General features: G+C 40.5%; 3 protein-coding genes across 3 annotated transcripts; 1 reads left to right on the top strand and 2 right to left on the bottom strand.

Annotated features, from left to right (window-relative positions):
* The first annotated feature begins 148 nt into the window (after positions 1 to 148).
* LOC115995460 (multiple organellar RNA editing factor 2, chloroplastic-like) lies at positions 149 to 3919 on the top strand. Its single transcript, XM_031120036.1, has 4 exons — positions 149 to 636; positions 712 to 809; positions 1216 to 1281; positions 3380 to 3919. The coding sequence occupies exons 1-4, from the start codon at positions 227 to 229 to the stop codon at positions 3520 to 3522; spliced, it is 717 nt and encodes a 238-aa protein (XP_030975896.1). The 5' UTR covers positions 149 to 226; the 3' UTR covers positions 3523 to 3919.
* Positions 3920 to 6781: 2862 nt separating this feature from the next.
* LOC115949956 lies at positions 6782 to 7189 on the bottom strand. The gene has a single exon (XM_031067215.1). It carries the CDS (start codon positions 7187 to 7189, stop codon positions 6782 to 6784), a length of 408 nt encoding a protein of 135 aa, XP_030923075.1.
* Positions 7190 to 11612: 4423 nt separating this feature from the next.
* Positions 11613 to 12221, bottom strand: LOC115949955. Its single transcript, XM_031067214.1, has one exon. It carries the CDS (start codon positions 12219 to 12221, stop codon positions 11613 to 11615), a length of 609 nt encoding a protein of 202 aa, XP_030923074.1.
* Between the last annotated feature and the right edge of the window lie 9123 nt (positions 12222 to 21344).

Here is a 21344-nt window from a genome sequence, read left to right as displayed (position 1 = left end):
TTCCTCAGGAAAAATAGAAGAGAGGAATTGAGAAAAATCTTTCTAATTAGTGACCCAAGCAAAATGGCCCAAAACTAAAACCAAAGCCCAAGAAACTCTACTCTCAAAAAGAAAAAATGAAAAAACGAAAGATAAATACCTATCTCGAATACTCGATCAGTTACAAAACCCTCCTCAAAAACCCTCATTTTCACTGACGCAGTCTCATCCCAAATTAGTGAAAGAAATGGCTCTAACCCTAGCGAGAGCCCTCTCCTCCGCCACACTCCGCCACCCAACCACTCTATCAAAGCGCGTTCTCTCCACAATCACCCACCCTCCTCCCATCCCCACCACCCTCTTCCTCTCTCGCAGACGACCCCTCGCTCCTCTCTCCTCCGCCGCTATCCCCTCCACCGCCGCAACCCGGTTCACCTCAATCCGATGCCGCGTGAACCGCTCCGGCAACTCGGCCTACTCCCCACTCAACTCCGGCTCCAACTTCAGCGACCGCCCACCCACCGAAATGGCCCCACTCTTCCCTGGCTGCGACTACGAGCATTGGCTCATCGTCATGGACAAGCCTGGCGGCGAAGGCGCCACCAAGCAACAGATGATCGATTGTTACATCCAGACACTCGCTAAAATTGTTGGAAGGTATTGTAGTTGTGAATGTTGTTAGATCTTGTCAGGTTTTTGTTTATTTTTGAGGTTGACGGTTTTTTGAAATAGTGAGGAGGAAGCGAAGAAGAAGATTTACAATGTGTCGTGCGAGAGGTATTTTGGGTTTGGCTGTGAAATTGACGAGGAGACCTCTAATAAGCTTGAAGGTAATGTCTGTCTTTAACTTTTTGTACATTTCATTTTTTTTTTCTTTAAAGCCAAAATACACTGTTTTTTGGTGCCTAAACGTTAGCCCATGAACTGTTTAGTCCCCGATTGATTTTAGTATCAAACAAAGTGATTGCTTTTAATCCGTAATGTGTTTAATAGAGTGATGATTTGTAAGTTCTTAGTTTGGCCAAAAAGAAGACTAAAATCGCTTATGGACTAAACTTTAGGAACAATGTATTTGAGCATTTTTTTTTTATACTATTAACTTAATATATAAATGTTTATATAAATGTTTATATATACTTAACAGCCTTATTGAGTCCTAGTGTGTCCCGTTGTGTACAGCTAGTGTACTTGGGTAGCACTTTTTTTTCTGATTTTAATGAAATTATTTGTTGACAGGCTTACCTGGAGTTCTGTTTGTGCTTCCTGATTCTTATGTTGATCCTGAATATAAGGACTATGGGGGTAAGTCTTTGAGTTTCAGATTAATATTGGGACTCACTGCACATACATGCATATTTTAACTCTGATTTGTAGCTTTTAGCTTTCTTGTATTCATCAAAAAATTTGATGGTTTTTGCTGGTCTATGATTCCAAGCCACTGCTGCCTCCCTATTTCAGTGTGCATCTTTTACCTGTGTGTTTGAAACTGTAAGAGTGGTTGATACAAGTTATTCCTTTTGAAATTGCATGCACCATTTATTCTTAAGCTTAAATTCCTGTAACAAGCAAGATCTTCATTTGTACATTACCGGACTTAGAATGATTTCTAAATGTTGATTAGTACTTTATGCATCATGAGGTTGATTAGCTGGTGTGAAAGATAAAGTGGCCTTGTTTAATGATTTGATTATTTGTTAGATAAATAACACGCCTTGCATGAGATGTGAATGTGTTTGTTCAGGTCATGCATTTCCATAGTTTTATGTGGACAATCAGTGGCAGTGATTATTAATTTGGTAAAATATCCCAGTCCTTGGAGGAGCTAAAGAGTCTTATGAACAATGTTTAGTTTCGATTTCGAATGTAATGGACTTGTGTAAAAATGTCTCTCTTAACTGTTCTGTGCTTTGTATACATCATGGAGATGCAGATCAGTGCACAGAACAGTGGAGATGAAAGAGGATGTTATATCCTTTTGATTTTTTGCTGATGCAAATGCATGCATATCCTTCAGAAAATTAGGCTTGAGCATTAACCCTCCAGGCCATGACCTGTCATTTTAAAGCCTTTGTTATGTATTAATTCTGATTAGTTCAGGTGAGCAACAATGAAATGAAGACATTATGGTTGTCGATTGTAATATTTATTTATTTTCCTTTTCAAGTGTTTTGGAAACTGGGAATTAATATTGCCATGAGAAGCTTTGCAATTTTTTACTATAAGCAGTCCATCTTGGCAAAGCTAGTAGCCCCTAAGGGGGTCATGCCTAGTTTTGAATGCAAATGGACTCATAGTGAAATTCTCTCTCAAGCTGTTCTCTTCATATTCTGTGGAGTTACAGAATCAATAGAGTTGATACATTGATTGTATTGACATTTTGGTTGTTGATTGTAATATTTATATCTCTTTCTTTTAAAGTGTATTGGAAACTATGAATTAATATGGCCAAGTGCAGCTTACAAATTTTTACCATAAGCTAGGGGGTCATGTCTAGTTTTGAATGCAAATGGACTCATAGTGAAATTCTCTCTCAAGCTGTTTTCTTCATATTCTGTGGAGTTACAGAATCAATAGAGTTGATACATTGATTGTATTGACATTTTGGTTGTTGATTGTAATATTTATATCTCTTTCTTTTCAAGTGTATTGGAAACTATGAATTAATATGGCCAAGTGCAGCTTACAAATTTTTACCATAAGCAGTCCATCTTGGGAAAGCTAGTAGCCCCAAAGGGGTCATGTCTAGCTTTGAATGCAAATGGACTCAAACTGAAATTCTCTCTCAACATGTTCTGTGCTTTCCATATTATGTGAAGTTACAGATTCAGTAGTACTGATACATTGGCCGTATCTTTTCCCTTCTTGAGGTGCATAGATTGCTGATCAGCAGTAATTAAAAGCACAATCCATTTCCTTTATTTATAATATCCATATCCAGTAGATGTAAGTTTATGTACCCTGCCGATGATGTCCAATTATCAAAAAATGGGAAATCCATTCTTTACATATTCATGATTTTTTATGAGTTTGAGATTCAGACATCTGGAGCAACCTTACCATTCGAAATATCATAACATACTTGAACTGGGAGGCCATTAGCAATTGTTTCTTGTTATTATTGATTTCCCTTCAGCTACAAAGCCCATGGACACAATAACTGTGCACCATTTCTGTGCTCCGTATCATAGCATTTCTTCACCTCACATATGTATGATCTATTATAATCTTTTGTTTTAAAGATTTTCTATTCTATGTTTTTGCATCATCACCTTTTCTTGGAAAGGGAGCCATTCCATAATTTGTTACCTGTCTCTAGATTAGCTTGACATATTCAAATATGGTTAACATGATTCATGAGGTTTAATGAACACAATTTTGCAACTCTTTTTGTACATTGCAGCTGAATTGTTTGTGAATGGGGAGATTGTTCAAAGGTCACCTGAAAGACAGAGGAGGGTGGAGCCACAGCCACAGAGAGCTCAAGACAGACCAAGATACAATGACAGAACTCGGTATGTGCGTCGTAGAGAAAATATGCGGTGAAACACAGAATAGTGCAGTCATCTTGAGGAGAAATACAGCATGGAAAGATTTTCTGTGTAGATATCTGAGCTCTCTCTAAAACTTGTTGGACAATGGGAACCTATATAATTGTTGAGTTATGTGTGGTGCCTGAAAGTCTCCATCCTAGGCTAGTTGAACTTGTAACTATGATATTTGGTGTTGTCAGTGTCTGTCCCGTTTATGAACAATGTATGATGACTGTCAAGTTTTTCTTTCTACATGCTTGGTGCTCCTTATTTGTGTGACAATTTTATATCTTTACCATTTCCACCAAATAATGCCGAGCAGGACTAGAGAATGTTGTAATAATATAACATTCCTATTCTTCTTCAGCTTTGGCTGTACCACTATAATAGAACTGAATTTCTTTTTCTTTTTCACCATAGCGGTAAGTGCTATACATATAAGCATAGATTGCTATACATATGAGCACAGATGTTAGTATCGCATGATACATGATATGTATCATATAATATGTATTGTATCGTGTGTAAAATGTCCTGTATCGTAAGTGTTCGTGAATCGTACGATAAAGTATACGTATCATATGAATCATATTGTAAAATTGTATGTATCATTTTATACATGAATGTATGCTTTAAAAGAAGCTTTGTTTTTTTTTTTTTTTTTTTTTTTTGGTGGGTTAAAATTTGAACTTTTATTTGAATCTTACATGTTAGACTTGTTTTTGACACAATGATTAGGTTACTTAATTTAGTATAATAAAATAACATGTCCATAATAATTTCTTTTTCTTTTTCTCCTACAAAAGTTGGACTGTAAACTTACACTTTACTTTCATATTTACAAATTTTCTTCATATACTATGAATAAGGTATTAATTGACAATATAATATTTTTTGTTTTTGTCATTTTGTTACAGGTCTAAGAAACTAGAATGTCAAGAGTGTCAAGAAGAAATATTTAAAAAAAAAAAAATTATTAAAATAAAAGAACAAGAACATATAGTAAATATTGATAATGATAAAGAAAATTTCAAGAAGAAATATTTTTTATAAAAAAATTATTAAAATAAAAGAACAAGAAGAGATATTAAATGTTGATGATGATGAAGAAAATTTCATATGAAGAAATAATTAAGAGGGTGCTTGGTAGAGGTATTTAAACAACAGTTTTCGTTATTTAAACAACACATCATGTACTTCCACAACATTTTTTCATTCACATGTATTTCCAAAAAAACTTAAACAACGTTACTAAAATGATATTACCAAACGGGCCTTAAATTTGCAAAATGATGAATATAATGATAACATTAACTTAAATGGAGTTGATTAGGCAAGATAATGAATATGATTAAAAAAATTATTATTTTGTGTCATTTGTAATGTATTATAACTTTTAATTGAGTTTAATCATTTTTTTTTTTTTGAGAAAGTAATCAATTTGAATATGTATGTTATAAACACATGTTGTTTTGATTTATTTAGTTAGCTTATTGAATATTATTATATAAGTGATGAATAAATTAGTCATTAATTGAATATATTCAAAATTTATAATAAACATACCATTTATATTTGTATATCTTTTTTTTTTTTTAATTTCATTAAGTATTTATGAATCTTATGATATACGATACAAAACAGAAAAATTAAAAATCAATTCATGATACGATTAATGTTTTAACAACTAGACCTATTGGGCTAAGTTGTGAGATAACCTAATCATGGATTTGGGACAAAACCAAAAAAAATAGACATCAAAGTGTTGGAGCAAGGATCAAATATCTTTTACAATTGAGGGAAAATCTCATTCAATTCTCAAGTCTGGTTGTTTATTGAATCAATGAAAATTTTGGCGTCTCCTTCAAATTAGACGTACTTGAGACATTGGTTTATGGTTAAGGTGCTGGCAACGTGAGTGGCCTTTGCTTCTACTGGAGCCGGTGAGTGGGCAATGTCCTTTTCAGTTGAAATAGAAAGGATGGTACAATATCAATGTCCTTGTTATGGCAGCATCAAAGTTGAACGTTGTCCATCCAATCAATTGAGGGGGTGTTGGCTCTTTCGAGATTTTGGAGTTCCATGCTTCCATTTGGTTTGCAAAGAGATTCCCATGCATTGAGGTAGAGGTAATTCTTTGAATTGTGGTAAGTGGTAACTCCCAAAAATAATCTTTGAGTTCAACATCGAGTTGTTGACAAGAATGTTTCGCTATTTGGAAGGATGACATCTAGTATGATTGAATGGTTTGCAAGGACGACTTGATTAGTGTGGCCTGGGCATTTTGGGATAAAAATTTTGCTTTCCATCCTGTGATGTGAATTTTGATTTTGTCAATTATGCCAAGGAAATGGGAGTTTTGTTGTCTCTTTATGTGCAGGGGAAAGCCTAGATAGAACTCATAGAAGACCTTCAAGTTAAAAATTCTTAACCTAATTTGGTTACTGAGTTGTGACATTGTGGATTTAAGGATGGCCAAACCCACTGGACAGTGAGAACTTGGCCCGACCTGACTCAATTGGTGCGGGTATTACCTAACCCATTAGGATATTTAGGTATTGGGTGTGGGTATTCTTGTTTATCCGAATTTTTTGAATTAGATACAAGTAGATTGTCTTACATTATTACTTAACTAGTTTGTAACTCTATGTATATGCATAGATACACTTAGGGTCCGTTTGGATACAGCTGAAAATTGAAAACTAAAAAACACTGTAGCAAAATAATTTTTAAATGTGTAAATAGTACAGTGGGACGCATTTTTAATGAAAAATTGCTGAAAATTGAAATTTGTGGGTAGGTGAACAGTGCACGGGACCCACACGTGACTGAAAATTGGTTGAAAAGTCAAACTTTTCAGATAAAAAAAAAATAATGCGCTTCCCAAACGCACACTTAAATATATATATAATATAATGCATAATATAATTCATATATATATAATTTAAATACTATTGATAATCATTTTTATATTTTGTTAAATTTAAATACTATTGATAATTATTTTTATATTTTGTTAACTCTTTAAAAAAATTTATAAGGATTTTAAATTGCCCCTTTTTTTTTTACGATTCATTTATTCTACACTTTTTGATTTTTATATTTAATAACTTACTTGGATGAATATTTATGATGCGGTTCCACATTTAATTATAAAATTAAGAAATAAAACACTTTTTTCTTTTTTTTGAGAATCAAGATCGCATGGTATTATTAAGATACTAAAGGTCCGAAACTACAAATGGATATATGTCTGGTGGAACATGCTCCATCTAGACTGATAAAGGAAAAGAAAATTTTGCTCTCTTAGCCAAAGCATGAGCTACACAGTTTCCCTGCCGCCTAATATAAAAGAAAGAAAAGGTTTGAAGCGAACCCGCGATAGACATAATGTCTTTTACAAACTGTCCAATTGAAGACAGACCCACATCTCTTGCTTTCAAAGCCTTATACACTATCTTTGAATCCCCCTCAAAGATTGACTGAGTTATGCCCAGTTCCATAATAAACTGTACTTCCCTTCTTGCAGCTAGGACCTCCACCAAAACCACCGAGCCTGGATAAGGTATTTTCTCGAATAAAGCAGCTAACACTTCTCCCCTATCATTTCGGACTATGACTCCGATTCCAGCCTCTTCTGGATCTTCAAATACTGTCCCATCATAATTGGTTTTGTACATCTCGCCCAAGGGAGGGCTCCATTTTGCTCTAACCGTGGGAAGATTACTCTTCCTTACTGGGAATTTCAGCTGGTAATCCGAGAGGTAATGCCTTGTTGCACTGAAGATCTTGTCTCGATCCAAACTCCGCTCCTTAAGCCGTACTTTATTTCTTCAATTCCAAACGAACCACGCCACTACCGCGAACAACTCCAGTCTCTGTTTCTGCATCCCGATCAAATTTACTAATTCTTGGGTCTCTCTAATATTCGGGTACTCTGTTTTAACCCAGCTGAAACAGGGGAACCAAATTTGCTCTAACTCTTTGTAGCTTCAGATTGCATGGAAGGTGGTTTCTTGCGCTGAGAGGGAAATACAACACCAATCATCTTCAAGGACTTTCCTCTTCTTTAATTTGACTTTTGTAGGTAATGCATCCGAGCAAACCCGCCAAAGGAAAGTTTTAATTTTGTATGGAACCCGGATCTTCCAAATGTGCTTCCAAAAGGACTGTTGGTGCGAGCCATCAGACGCCGAAGCTGTTGCTCTGTTTTCATCTTCACACAACTGTTTGTAGCCTGATTTGACCGTGTACTCTCCATCTGGGCAGTTAGGCCATATTAAAACATCCTTCTGTTGTGTCATACACAGTGGGATTGCCATAATTCTTTGAGCTTCAAAATGAATGAAATGCTGGTGTAAAATATTTTGGTCCCAAGTACCTGTATCCACAGATATGAGGGCCGAGACTTTTGCCCCCTCTAATTCTGATGCCCGTGGAGATATAATTGTTGGAGTCCCCTCACCCGGTAACCAGTTATCACCGTATATATTAATGCTCTTCCCATCTCCGATCCTCCATCTCATTCCCTTCAGAATCACCTTTCTTGCTTTCATAATACTTTGCCAAGCAAAAGACCCAGATGATATTGAAGCTTCCAACACCGAACCCCTTGGAAAGTATTTAGCTTTGAAAACCCGGAAAAAGAGAGAATTATGATCCCTTAACAACTTCCACACCTATTTGGCCAACATCGCATCATTGAATTTCTCCAAATCTTTGAAGCCCATTCCTCCTGCAGATTTGGGTTTGCAAAGAATTTCCCATTTTTTCCAATGGATTTTTCTTTGCTCCCCCTTCTGCCCCAAAAAAAAATTTCGAACCAAGGCCTCAATCTCACTACAAAGGCTCGCAGGTAGTTTGAAGCAACTTATGGCGAAGGTGGGTGTTGCTTGCACCACCACCTTAAGTAAAACTTCTTTACCGGCTTGTGATAGGAGCTTTTCTTTCCACCCTTAGAGTTTATTCCATATCCTTCCCTTTATGTATCTTAGGCTCGCTTTTTTATACCTTCCCACCACCGTCGGTAAGCCAAGATATGTTTCATATTCTTTCACCTCCGGTACCCCCAGGAAATATGGAAGTTTTCTCCCGATTGAACTTTTGGCCTGAGGCACGTTCATATAATGAGAGAATGGCTTGAATTGCTTGAAGGTCAGACATGGTAGCTCGACAAAACAACAAGCTATCATCTGCAAAGAATAAATGTGAGATTTTTGGGCCATTTTTACATAATGAAAAGCCCCTTATTTAATCATTGTGGGCTGCCTTTTGGAGCATTCTATTTAACCCTTCTGAGCATAACAAAAACAGGTAAGGGGACAAAGGATCGCCTTGCCTTATCCCTCTTGATGGCCTAATATCACCCTTAGGCTCCCCATTCACCAAAATAGAATAAGACACCGTACTAATGCACTAAAAAATAAGGGACACCCATTTATCACAAAAGCCCATTTTCTTCATAATCTTTATCAAAAAATCTCATTTGACTCTATCATACGCCTTGCTCATATCTAACTTTATAGCCATAAAACCCGTCTTCTTAGATTTTTGAGATATCATATGGTGTAAAGTTTCAAATGCCACCAAAATATTATCAGAAATAGCTTTGCTGGATTGGAATGCACTTTGGGTCTTTGAAATAACACTAGGTAATATTTTCTTAAGTCTATTAGCTAGGACTTTAGAAATAATCTTATATAAAGTATTACAAAGTGCTATAGGGCGGAATTCTGAAACTCTTACTGGGCTTTTTACCTTCGGAATGAGTGTTATGAAGGTACGATTTATGGAGTGGGAATCATACCAGAGTTGAGACAATTCAAAATTGCCTCTGACACTTCCTCTCCAATGGTTGGCCAAAATTGTTGGAAGAATAATGGAGGCATCCCATCTGGTCCTGGAGCTTTTAAAGGGTTCATCTGTTTCAAGGCTAACTCCACTTCACTTCTTTGAAAAGGGGTTGAGAGTTCATTGTTCATTTCCACCGTAATCACCAATGGTGTGGCTTCAAGGGCTTCCTCGATCTGAACTGAAATAGATGAGGAGAAAAAAAATATCATAGAACTCAATTAGAATGTTAGCTACTTCCCCTTCTTCCTCACACCTTTCCCCCCTTGAATTCTCTAACACCTCAATTCTATTTCGTCGAAATCTATGAGTGGCTTGACTATGGAAAAATCTAGTATTCCCATCACCTTCATGCAGCCATAATGTGCTTGATCTTTGCCTCCACATTTTTTCCTCCTTTGAAAAGAGGTCATTTATCTCCCTTTTTAGCCGAAACACCTTACCCATGGACTTCCCATTGATGGCTGCATCTTCTGCTTTGCGTAACTGTTCTTTTTTCTCCTTTAATTGCCGAGTAATATTCCCAATAGCCACCCTACTCCACCATTTCAGTTTTGATTGGCAGTACCCAATCTTGCTTTCAACTCGAACCATAGCATGCCCTTGAGCTTCTCGTGACCACGCCTCCTCAACTGTTTCCCTACACCCCTCTTCCTCCAACCACATGTGTTCAAATCGCCATGGTTTTTGTCTGATTTTTGGAATCCCATTAAGCCTTATAAGGATTGGTTTATGATCCGACGAACTGCACTCCAAGTGCATCACCTTAGTGGTCGGGAATTTTTCTATCCACTCCATGGTTGCAACCACTCTATCAAGCCTTTCCTAAATAGTGAAGCCATCCGGATGTCCATTGCACCATGTGAATTTACCCCCCACAAAGCCTAGATCCCTGAAGCCACACTCATCAAGGACATCTCTAAATTCTTGCATTTGTCTTTTAGGCCTTAGTCTCCCCCCCTTTTTCTCATGACTTCTAGTAATTTCATTAAAATCCCCTGCACAAAGCCAAGGGATTGAATTCCTGTTCTTAAGTCGTCAAAGGCAGGTCCAAGATAAGTGATGATTCTGTGTTTCTGGTTCTCCATAGAATCCCGTAAACCTCCATTTATCCTCCTTGCCTTTGTTCAAAATACCATTGATGTGGTTTGGAGAAAAGGTGCCCAATGAGAAATCAACATCCTTTTTCCAAAAAATCACAATTCCCCCCCCCCCCCTCGTATCACGACAAACTTCAATCATACCACCAAACTTCATCTTGCTTCGTATCTCCTCTAGCCTTGCTTTATCCAGCCATGTTTCGACTAAGAACACAACTGAAAGATCTTGTGCCCAGATTAAATCCCCGAGCTCCTATTCTGTCGGAAGGTTCCCAAGCCCCCGACAATTCCAATATAGGAGATTCATTGCTCTTGGCGGGGCTGACCATCAACCTCCGCTACTGGTAAATTTGTTTTGCTGCTGTAAAGAACTAGCCTTTTTTTTATTTTGAACATCACACCCATCCACTTCCATGAGAGACCATTTAGCTCGTGAGCGACTCCCATTTTTCCCTCCTTCTTCAGATTCTTGTGCAGGTCTTGTAATTCTAGTCCATGTTCTAGTTAGGGTTTGCCCCTTCCTTGCACGGCTAGAATTTTTTCCAAGCTCCTCGAGTTGCTGTGCTTCAGTAATACTAGAAGGAATTTCACTTATAATTGCCATGTGACTAGCAGCTGACTCGGATACCGCTTCAGAGTGGCTTGTTTTGATTTTTCCCTCCTTATCCTTATTTGGAATGTCCACGCCAACCTCTTTATTATTGGTTAATGCTCCCCTTTTTTCGCTCCCAGTGATTGCAACCTTATTTAACTCTCTGTCAATCTCCAATAATTGGCTTTCAATAATATCCCCTTTAATTCCGTGATTAGCTTCCTTAGCCATTTAGAGAATTGATGACCCCGGTGCACTTATTACTTCAGTTACGTGCTCCTTAATTTTTGCTCTAACCGTTTCCTTTGGCTGCCCTTTTGTAACGTTTGCTCGGCGTTCATTCATCGACGGTGAACTCTCCTCTACCACCGGCCTGATCAGAGTTGGCTTCCTCTATTTCCTATTCTCGTAGAACCTCGGTACGACTACCACTGTCTTTCGATTCATCGGAGTTAAAGTTGCTCGGATCCAAGCTCCATACTCACGGTCACTTTCTTTCAATGTTCCTTCGCTTTCAATCCACCTGTCGCAGTCCTTGTCCGAGTGGTCCAAGCACCCACACTAGTAGCATATATTAGGAAGACGTTTGTATTTGAACGTTACCCAATGCTCTTCTTCATCTTCAATGGAAAGAACCCGTCCCCTACAGAGAGGTATAGAGATGTCCACTCGCACACGGACTCGAAAAAAGCTACCTCTGTCAACATCCGCATCACTTGTACTACGATCCACTATCCCCACTACGTCACATAAATCCTCCGCTACACCCTTGCTTAAAAAACTGATCGGCATGTTATGGACTTGTACCCAAAGAGATACTGTGTTCAAAGCCATATCCTGAATTGGGATTGCATTAGCCAATTTTTGAAGAACGACTAGGTGCCTGTCGAAACTCCACGGCTCGCTTGCCAAAATTTTTCCAACCTCCTCCGCATTGTCAAACTCAAAAATCAGTATGTGGTCTCCTGCGTTGCGGACCTTAAAGCCATTCCTTGATCGCCACAGAGGGCTAAAAGTTCTGATTATCGCATCAGTATTCAAAACTTTCTTGGTTAGGAATCTTGCCACAATCGCGAACTCATGAGATACTCTGTCCTTCTTTACTACAAGTTTACCTCCTTCTTTATCATTTAACGACAACTTGCGCCAATCGTTTGTTAGATTTTCCATCCTAACTCTTAGTGTTTCCCCGACCCCAACAAAAAAACCCTACTAGCTCTACCGATAACACTGTTACCTTAGGGGACAACGCCTTACAAGAAGGAACCAACCACTTCTACTAGCTTAAAGATGAGAGTTCACAGTCTCCCTTCTTCAGCACCAGAGAAACTACTTGTTTAGTTAACAAAGGACCTAAACTATAGCTAGGTAACTATTAGTTAAGAGTATTTAGACCAGGTCCCAATCTCATGTATTTAGACATAACTATTAGTAGGTTATCACAAAAATAAAAAGACATAAGTATTAGTAAGAGTTTTTAGACTAGGACCCATGGTTATGTATTTAGACATATTAGTAAGAAATAAAACACTTAAGTATAAATAATTTAGGACACATGGCGCAAAATTAGAACTCTAATTTAGAATTATAATTTAAGTTTCTCTCAATTTCACCTATTATTATATATATAGATTACTTAATTAACTTGTTGATTTTCTTTTGTTGATGGTAAGACCTAACCGGTTTTGGAACTAGATTAGATAGGAATAAATGACTTTCAAGTCTCCCATTTTTTGCTTGTGATAACGCACTTAAGTCATCGATGAACATGAGATGGGTAATTGAAGACAACTTTGAGCTATCGTAGTACCTTTTTTTTATATATATATTTTTAATTTATTTTAAGGCTATTGTAAGTACCTTTGAGTGGGCATTATGAATACAAAATTGAGAGATAAGAGTCAACTTGTTCGTAGATTAGGATGGAGTATGACGGTGTTGTTATGCATTAGCTTATCAAAAGTTTATTTCCATGGCCGATTAGAGTGCTGGCATGAAAAATCATAGGGACTAAAGCTATTTTTTTGACAAAGCACACTTGCAAAAATCTTGGCATTTCATTTGGTGGTGGTAACTATTGTGAACAATGTAGAGAAGAGAGTTTTTTTTTTTTAGCTCCCTCCGTTATTTTGAGTCCAATATATAGAGAGTGAGAGTGCTTCTTAGCTGACAATCATTTTCTCCTCTCCCTCATTTTTAGTTCTTGATCTTGCTTTTACACTCCATTGATTAAGCCAAGATCATAGAACTTGATGATGCCGTAATATCACCAGTGAGCAACACAATCCACGCTCGCTCCCGCTAACAACCTGCAAGAAGAAAAAGTGATCTCGCCGTGGGCACCGGTGTGGTGTCGACCAAATACCCTCCGACGATCAAATTAGAACTGTTCTCAACTCTAGAGTCCTAGAGAGGGTAAATTATGCGTACCTTGATTTGCGAGAGTATTGAAACTTTTATAGTAGAAGAAAGCTTCCCTTCCTTGGACTAAAAGTCTTTTCCTTATGGGACTCTTCCTCTAACAATTCCAAGCGTGATGGACAAATATTTCCTTGTAGAGTGGGTTTTTTCATTAAGGCGGATCTTCTAGAATTATCTTTGTGCGAACATCCTAATTTTCCTAGGATTCCCTCAGATTCCAAACGTGTACACCAAGTATTTTAAGTGACGCTAAGTCCTCGGCCCACGCTTAATATTGGCCCATGAGTCCGAATCCGTCAGGCCCAATGTTCCGCAATTTCTTACCCCTTCAGTTGCCCCCTTCACCCTATGGTCCGTCATGTTTTTAAGTGGTCGGATCATTAGGGTGACGGTTAAATGTAACTGGGCATGACGATCAAGGATTGCTAATGGTGACGGTTGAAAACTTTAACGTTCCCAGATGGAACATATTGACGGATGAAGATTCATGAAGTTGACGACTCCTTAAAGGGTACGATCCGTGGACGCGTGTTGCCAGGTTGTCACATTAATGAGGCATGCCACATGTCATTCTTGGATTGGATGGTGTATCGGATCGAAGCGTCGCTTCGTCTTCCGTGCATCTCTCATATATATATAGCGCACCTCTCTTCCTTCATTTCTAACATTTTCAGCAAGAAATCGTTGTCAGAGCGAAGTCGTCAGCCTTGTCAGAGCATTCCGTTAAGAATCTATAACCGTCGACTATTTCATCCGTCAACTACTCTTTACACAGTGTGGTAAGTACTTCATTCTCATTTTTCATCATCATTTTTTTTTCAATGTTACATTTTGTGTCTACATTTTTGTTAGACCTACACACCCGTCAACAATTTTAGACCCGTCAGTCTTAGGTTTTATCGTCAATTTGTAGGAAATGTCTAGTGCGTCAAGTAATCAGTCAGTGGTCCGTGACGGGACGGAATACGAGGAGGTATACCCGTCCGGTCATAAAGACCAAGAGAGTCCCGGCGAAGATAGGAGTCCGTCTGCTTCTTCTTCATCCTCAACAAATGAGGATATGGAGATGGTTGAAGAAGAAGGTTCTTCTAATGACGACGGGGATCAAGCACTAGGACCCGTCATTGGTGCTGGTGGACTTAGGGAGTTCATCATGCTACCAAAGTGGACGGTGCATAGATTCACATCCATCATCAAGGAGAGACACTTCAGCACTTTTAGGACAAACTTCCAAATTCCAGACAACATTTCCATCCGTCTACCATATGTGTCGGAGAAGTGTTACTACGAAGTCGTAGAAGGTGTCGGAGTGTACGAGCAGATGCTGAAGGCAGGACTTCGGTTTCCGCTAAGTACACTTCATACTCTTATATTATCTGGGACTGTCCGTCACACAGATATCTCCAAACGCCTGGAGGGTCTTCATAGCGATGGAAATCCTCTATGGAGCAATGTCGGACGGACGTAGGAGGTTGACGGTGCATGAATTCCTTCATTACTACCGTCCAGATGAGATCGATAGATCAAGGAGGATGTACAGTTTTGCTAGTAGAAGCCCTTTGTTGAAGGTCATCTTTGAGACTCCCGACTCAAATAGAGACTGGAAGAGTCGTTACTTTTTTCTAGAGGGTAACACGTGGATGAACCGTCCTGGGGAGACGGAGTACATGCCTGTTGACACAACTTGGGGAGTAATACACCCTTCACGTATGCACCCGTTCGAATTTTATAATCCTTTTCATACCGTCCATTATAATTTTTACAATCGTCTATTTCTCTGCAGGTAGACGGCGCCCACAAGTTAGTCTTGAGGAATTTGGTTTCCTTGAAAAGATTTTCCAGAAGACTAAGCCGGAAGAAAGGATCTGGGCCAAGTTAGTGAACCCAAAAACAATACATTGGTATTGTGACGGTCCTGAACCTACCCGTGAAGCCATTATATACGACGAAAGAGTCCACAGACGTAAGTCCGTCAACTTTTACTTTTCGAAAGTAGTTTTTAATTTATGTAGATAGCTTCATCCGTCCTGTATTACAGAAATGGACGACGCAAAGAGGAGGGCACTGATAAAATCACTGGCCGTCAAACAAAAGCAGACGGGCGAGGTTGTGGTTCCCAAGGGGTTGGGGTCGTCGGCGAAGAGGAAGCAGCCGTCCAAGTCTGACCATCCACATAAGCAGCAGAAGGTTCCTCTGGAACCCGTTGTGGGCTTGATGGCTGAGGGAGCGAAGACCGTCACCCCAGCAAAACATGGGTCCGACAAGGGTTTAATGAAGGCCCCGTCCACCAGCCAGGAGAAACCTCCTCCTCTTCTCCGTGATGACTCAAAATTTGCCTTGGAGAAACTTTCGTCAATAATTTCCACGGAGGATTACGAGGACCTGGGTAATCATTTGACGGAGACAATGGAGGAGACGGGTCTGTTTGCTGTTACACAGGTAACTTTTATCCGTCCATTTGTGTCTGTCCACTTTTTTTAGCCTTCTGTTTAACACCCTTTTAACTTGCTTATTCCAGTCCTTGGTTATGATGAAGGGCCTAATGGACTGGTGCCTCAACCGTGAGGCGGCTCTGGACCGTGTACGGGCAAAAGCAGAGCAGACGGAGGACGAACTCGGTCAACTTCATAAGTGGAAGTCTACAATGGAGAAGAAGTTCGACCTGTCAGAGAAGACTAGGAAAGAGCTTGAGAAGAGGACGGAGGAAGTTGGGAAGGCCTTGGAGGCTAAAGACGAGGAGATAAAGGACTTGAAGGAAAAGCTTCGTCAAGCCAAGGAGGATGCTGTCAGTGAATACCGAGACTCCGAGGCTTTGTTGAAAGAGCTGGGGGGATCGTTCCTTCAAGGCTTCGACGATGCACTCCGTCAGCTTAAAAAAGCCTACCCTGACCTGGATTTGTCAATGATAAACGTCAATGATCAAGATCAGATGTCTGCTCTGCCCGCCGCTTCAGAGAATACGGACGACCTTTTTGGCGATGATGCGGTTCAGGGTGACGGAGAATCAGTCCCGTCGAAGGATGCCCAAGTTGCCGACCCAAAAAAGTATACTGATATTACTTATCTTTTTTGTAATTTATTTTAAGAACAATCCGTCCTTTTTTTTTTTGTATTAAACACTTGCCCCCTGGGCTTTTTATTTGCTTATTAATGTTATATTTTATTTTTATGCTTTCTATTTTTGTTTGGAACTTGTTTAAAAATCCGTCCTCCTCATAAAGGAGAGATTTTAAGAAAATACTCGTCTATCCGAGTGTACTTCTAGCCACGTTCACTCCATCCACAGTGTGGAGTTCTATTATTTTTAGTGTTGATTGATCCGTCCATTTGGATGATCCGTCTACCTTGAAGACAGGTATGATCCGTCAACTTTCCAAATCTTGGTAGTCTGTCCACTTTTGGACTTGTAATTTTGTTCACCGTTTTAGTGATCCGTCCACTTTCTGGATAGTTTTTTTCATCAACTTAGTGATCCGTCCACTTTGAGGACCGTTTTTCATCACCTTAAGGATCCGTCCACTTTGTGGACTTGTAATTTTGTTTACCGCTTTGGTGATCCGTCCACTTTGTGGACAGTTTACCCATCACCTTAGTGATCCGTCCACTTTGTGGCCTCGTAATTTCACCGTTTTGGTGATCCGTCTACTTTGTGGACAGTTTTTTCATCACATTAGTGATCCGTCCACTTTTAGGACAGTTTTTCATCACCTTAGTGATTCGTCCACTTTGTGGACTTGTAATTATGTTCACCGTTTTGGTGATCCGTCCACTTGGAGGACAGTTTTTCATCACCTTAGTGATCCGTCCACTTTGTGGATTTGTAATTATGTACACCGCTTTGGTGATCCGTCCACTTTGTGGACAGTTTACGCATCACTTTAGTGATCCGTCCATTTTGTGGACTCGTAATTTCACCGTTTTGGTGATCCGTCCACTTTGAGGACAGTTTTTCATCACCTTAGTGATCCGTCCACTTTGTGGACTTGTAATTTCACCGTTTTGGTGATCCGTCCACTTTGAGGACAGTTTTTCATCACCTTAGTGATCCGTCCACTTTGTGGACTTGTAATTATGTTCACCGCTTTGGTGATCCGTCCACTTTGTGGACAGTTTACCTATCACTTTAGTGATCCGTCCATTTTGTGGACTCGTAATTTCACCATTTTGGTGATCCGTCCACTTTGAGGACAGTTTTTCATCACCTTAGTGATCCGTCCACTTTGTGGACTTGTAATTTCACCGTTTTGGTGATCCGTCCACTTTGAGGACAGTTTTTCATCACCTTAGTGATCCGTCCACTTTGTGGACTTGTAATTATGTTCACCGCTTTGGTGATCCGTCCACTTTGTGGACAGTTTACCTATCACTTTAGTGATCCGTCCATTTTGTGGACTCGTAATTTCACCATTTTGGTGATCCGTCCACTTTGAGGACAGTTTTTCATCACCTTAGTGATCCGTCCACTTTGTGGACTTGTAATTTCACCGTTTTGGTGATCCGTCCACTTTGAGGACAGTTTTTCATCACCTTAGTGATCCGTCCACTTTGTGGACTTGTAATTTTGTTCACCGTTCTGGTGATCCGTCCACTTTGTGGATTTTGTTGCCTGTATAATATACATTCGTAATAAACATCCATGTGAAAAATCAAAGTCGTGTCTAAATATTCTTCTTTAAAGAAAATGCATTTGTAGAAAAAGTACCTGCCCCCTTGGGCTTAAAAAGGCACAAAAAGATTGTAGCAAAAATAAAAAGGAAAAACTAGTAAATTGTAGCTAAAAGAATAGAATAAAATAAATTTTGGAAATCGCCGGATCCCCATATTTTCCTCTACTGGTAGTATTTCCGAAGATGCTTCGTGTTTCAAGGGTGCTGTAGCTTTCGTCCGTCCATCGTTTCGAGGTGGTAGGTTCCCTTCCTTTGCCATGACGCGATCCTGTAGGGTCTTTCCCAGTTGGGGCTGAGTTTTCCTTGCGAAGGATCTCTAGCAGTACCCATTACTTTCCGTAGTACGAGGTCCCCGACCTGGAAGTCCCTGTGCCTCACTTTGTTGTTGTAGTGTTTCGCCATGAGATCCTAATAGCGCACCAACCTCTGTTCTGCTGTTGCCCTAACTTCGTCCAATAGATCAAGCTGGAGGCACATACCCACTTTGTTCGTATCATCGTCGTAGCTCTCGACCCGGTAACTCGTGAGCCCCACTTCTGCGGGAATGACAGCTTCGGTTCCATATGCGAGTCGGAATGGGGTTTCTCCAGTAGGTGTTCTCGATGTGGTCCGGTATGCCCATAGGACGCTTGGTAGTTCGTCTGGCCAGATACCCTTTGCCCCATCAAGATGGGTCTTGATTATTTTGAGTAGGGACCTGTTCATGACCTCAACTTGCCCGTTTGCCTGTGGGTGTGCGGGTGATGAGTAGTGATTCTTGATCCCTAGCTCCGCGTAGAAGTCTCTGAACATGCTGTTGTCGAACTGCTTTCCGTTGTCAGAGACCAGTACCCTGGGTATCCCGTACCTGCATATGATATTTCTCCAGACAAAGCTTCGGATGTTTTTCTCCGTAATGGTGGCTAAAGCTTCTGCCTCGACCCATTTAGTGAAGTAGTCTATGCCAACGACCAAGAATTTCAGCTGTCGGATAGCCGTCGGAAACGGACCCATAATATCAAGTCCCCATTGTGCGAACGGCCACGGAGCCGTCATAGGTGTCAGCTCTTCGGACGGCTGCCTTATGAAATTGCTAAACCTCTGGCATTTGTCGCAACACTGGACATAAGCTTGCGCATCCTTCATCATTGTAGGCCAGTAGTATCCTGCTCGGATCAGCTTGTGTACCAGCGATCATGCGCCTAAGTGGTTTTCGCAGATACCCTCGTGTACTTCTTTCATCACATAGTCTGCTTCTTCTTGGCACAAACACCTTAGGTATGGTCAAGAGAAAGCCCTTTTGTATAGAACATCCTTCATCAGCACAAACCATGATGCCTAGACCTTCAGCTTCCTTGCGGCGTCCCTTTCCTCTGGTAACACCCCGTCCCTTAGGTAGGAGATCAATGGCATGGTCCAGTTATGTTCAGAGTTCACCACCTGCATATTTGTCCCGTCATCGATAAGTGAAGATATTTGGATGAATGGTAATACCTGTTCGGGAACCAGCATGAATTCGGCTGATGCAGCTTTTGCTAGTTGGTCAGCCCATTCGTTTTCTTCTCTTGGGACCTGAATGAATTCGACTTCGAGGCTGTTGATTCGGTACCTCACTTCTTCCTGATATCTCTTCATTCTATCGTTCTTGCACTCGTAGTTGTCATTGATCTGACTTGTGACCACTTGTGAATCGCAGTGGACAATTATGCTTTTTGCACCTGCGGCCCTCGCAAGGTCTAGCCCCGCGACCAGGGCTTCATACTCTGCCTCGTTGTTGGTTGATGGGAAATCTAGTCAGATCATGCACTGTATCGTGTCCCCCTGCGGAGTTTTTATCACTACTCCGGCTCGTCTGTTTGAGGATCCGTCTGTGTGGATACTCTACTGTTCCTTCTCTTTTACCAACTGGTCCTCCCTGAGTGTGAACTTGGCGATGAAGTCAGCTACTGCCTGTCCTTTTATGGCCGTCCGCGGGCGGTACTAGATGTCGAATTCGCTTAGCTCTATCGCCCACAAGGCCATCATTCCTGCTGCTTCTGGGCTATGTATGGCTTTTCTCAGCGGCTTGTCCGTTAAGACAATGATTGTATGCGCCTGGAAGTATGGCTTAAGTCTCCGAGCAGCAATCACTAACGCGAAAGCCAACTTCTCCAACTGAGGGTACCTCTCTTCTGCTCCTCGGAGCGCACGATGGTAAAGTAGACGGGTTTCTGTATACCGTCCTCTTCCCTTACCAAGGCTGCACTTACAGCGGCACTCGAGATTGCCAAATAAAGGTAGAGTTCCTCTCCGTGTATGGACAGACTGAGCAGCGGTGGAGACGATAGATACGTCTTCAAGTCGTTGAAAGCCGTTTAGCATTCATCTGTCCACTCAAATGACTTTCTCAGAGTTCGGAAGAATGGCAAACACCTATCCGCCGCCCTTAAGACGAACCTGTTTAGTGCTGCAATCTTCCCATTTAAACTTTGGATCTCCTTGACCGTCCTTGGTGGTTCCAACTTCATTATCGCCCATACTTTCTCCGGGTTGACCTCTATTCCTTTTTGGGATACCATGTAACCCAGGAATTTTCCCGCAGTTACTCCGAACGCACACTTGTTCGGATTCAACTTCATATTGAACGATCGAAGCGTATCGAATGTTTCTCTGAGGTCGTCTAGGTGATCTTTTTCGTGCACGCTTTTAACCAACATGTCGTCAACATAAACCTGAACGTTCCTGCCAATCTGATGTGTAAACATCTTGTTCATTAGCCTTTGGTATGTTGCTCCAGCATTTTTGAGTCCAAAAGGCATCACCTTGTAGCAGAATAATCCCTGGCTTGTGACAAAAGAGGTCTTCTCCTGATCAGATTCATCCATCCTGATCTGGTTGTAGCCAGAGAAAGCGTCCATGAAGCTGAGGAGCTGGTGTCTTGCAATCGAATCCACAAGGGTATCTATCCGTGGGAGCGGTTAGCTGTCTTTGGGACAAGCCTTGTTGAGGTCTGTGAAATCTATGCACATCTTCCAGCTTCCGTTGGCTTTCTTAACCATAACTACATTCGCCAACCAGTCGGGATAATATACTTCTTGGATGAAACCTGCCTCCAGTAACTTCCGAACTTCCTCGGCTATGGCCCTATCACGTTCCCGGGTGAAGACTCGTTTCTTTTGCTGGACTGGAGGGAAGGAGGGCGACACATTCAACTTGTGGACCATGACCGATGGGTCAATTCCCGACA

This window comes from Quercus lobata, chromosome 6 (genome assembly GCF_001633185.2).
Source record: "Quercus lobata isolate SW786 chromosome 6, ValleyOak3.0 Primary Assembly, whole genome shotgun sequence".
In the NCBI taxonomy this organism is placed as follows: Eukaryota; Viridiplantae; Streptophyta; class Magnoliopsida; order Fagales; family Fagaceae; genus Quercus; species Quercus lobata.
Note: the sequence above shows the minus strand (reverse complement) of the source record. Positions and strands in the feature narration are given on the sequence as shown.

Coding starts and splice junctions, on each gene's coding strand:
- LOC115949955 (XM_031067214.1), bottom strand. CDS start 12,221: ATGGAAAATCTAACAAACGATTGGCGCAAGTTGTCGTTAAATGATAAA.
- LOC115949956 (XM_031067215.1), bottom strand. CDS start 7,189: ATGTACAAAACCAATTATGATGGGACAGTATTTGAAGATCCAGAAGAG.
- LOC115995460 (XM_031120036.1), top strand. CDS start 227: ATGGCTCTAACCCTAGCGAGAGCCCTCTCCTCCGCCACACTCCGCCAC. Junction 810..1,215: donor GACCTCTAATAAGCTTGAAG/GTAATGTCTGTC, acceptor ATTTGTTGACAG/GCTTACCTGGAGTTCTGTTT. Junction 1,282..3,379: donor TGAATATAAGGACTATGGGG/GTAAGTCTTTGA, acceptor TGTACATTGCAG/CTGAATTGTTTGTGAATGGG.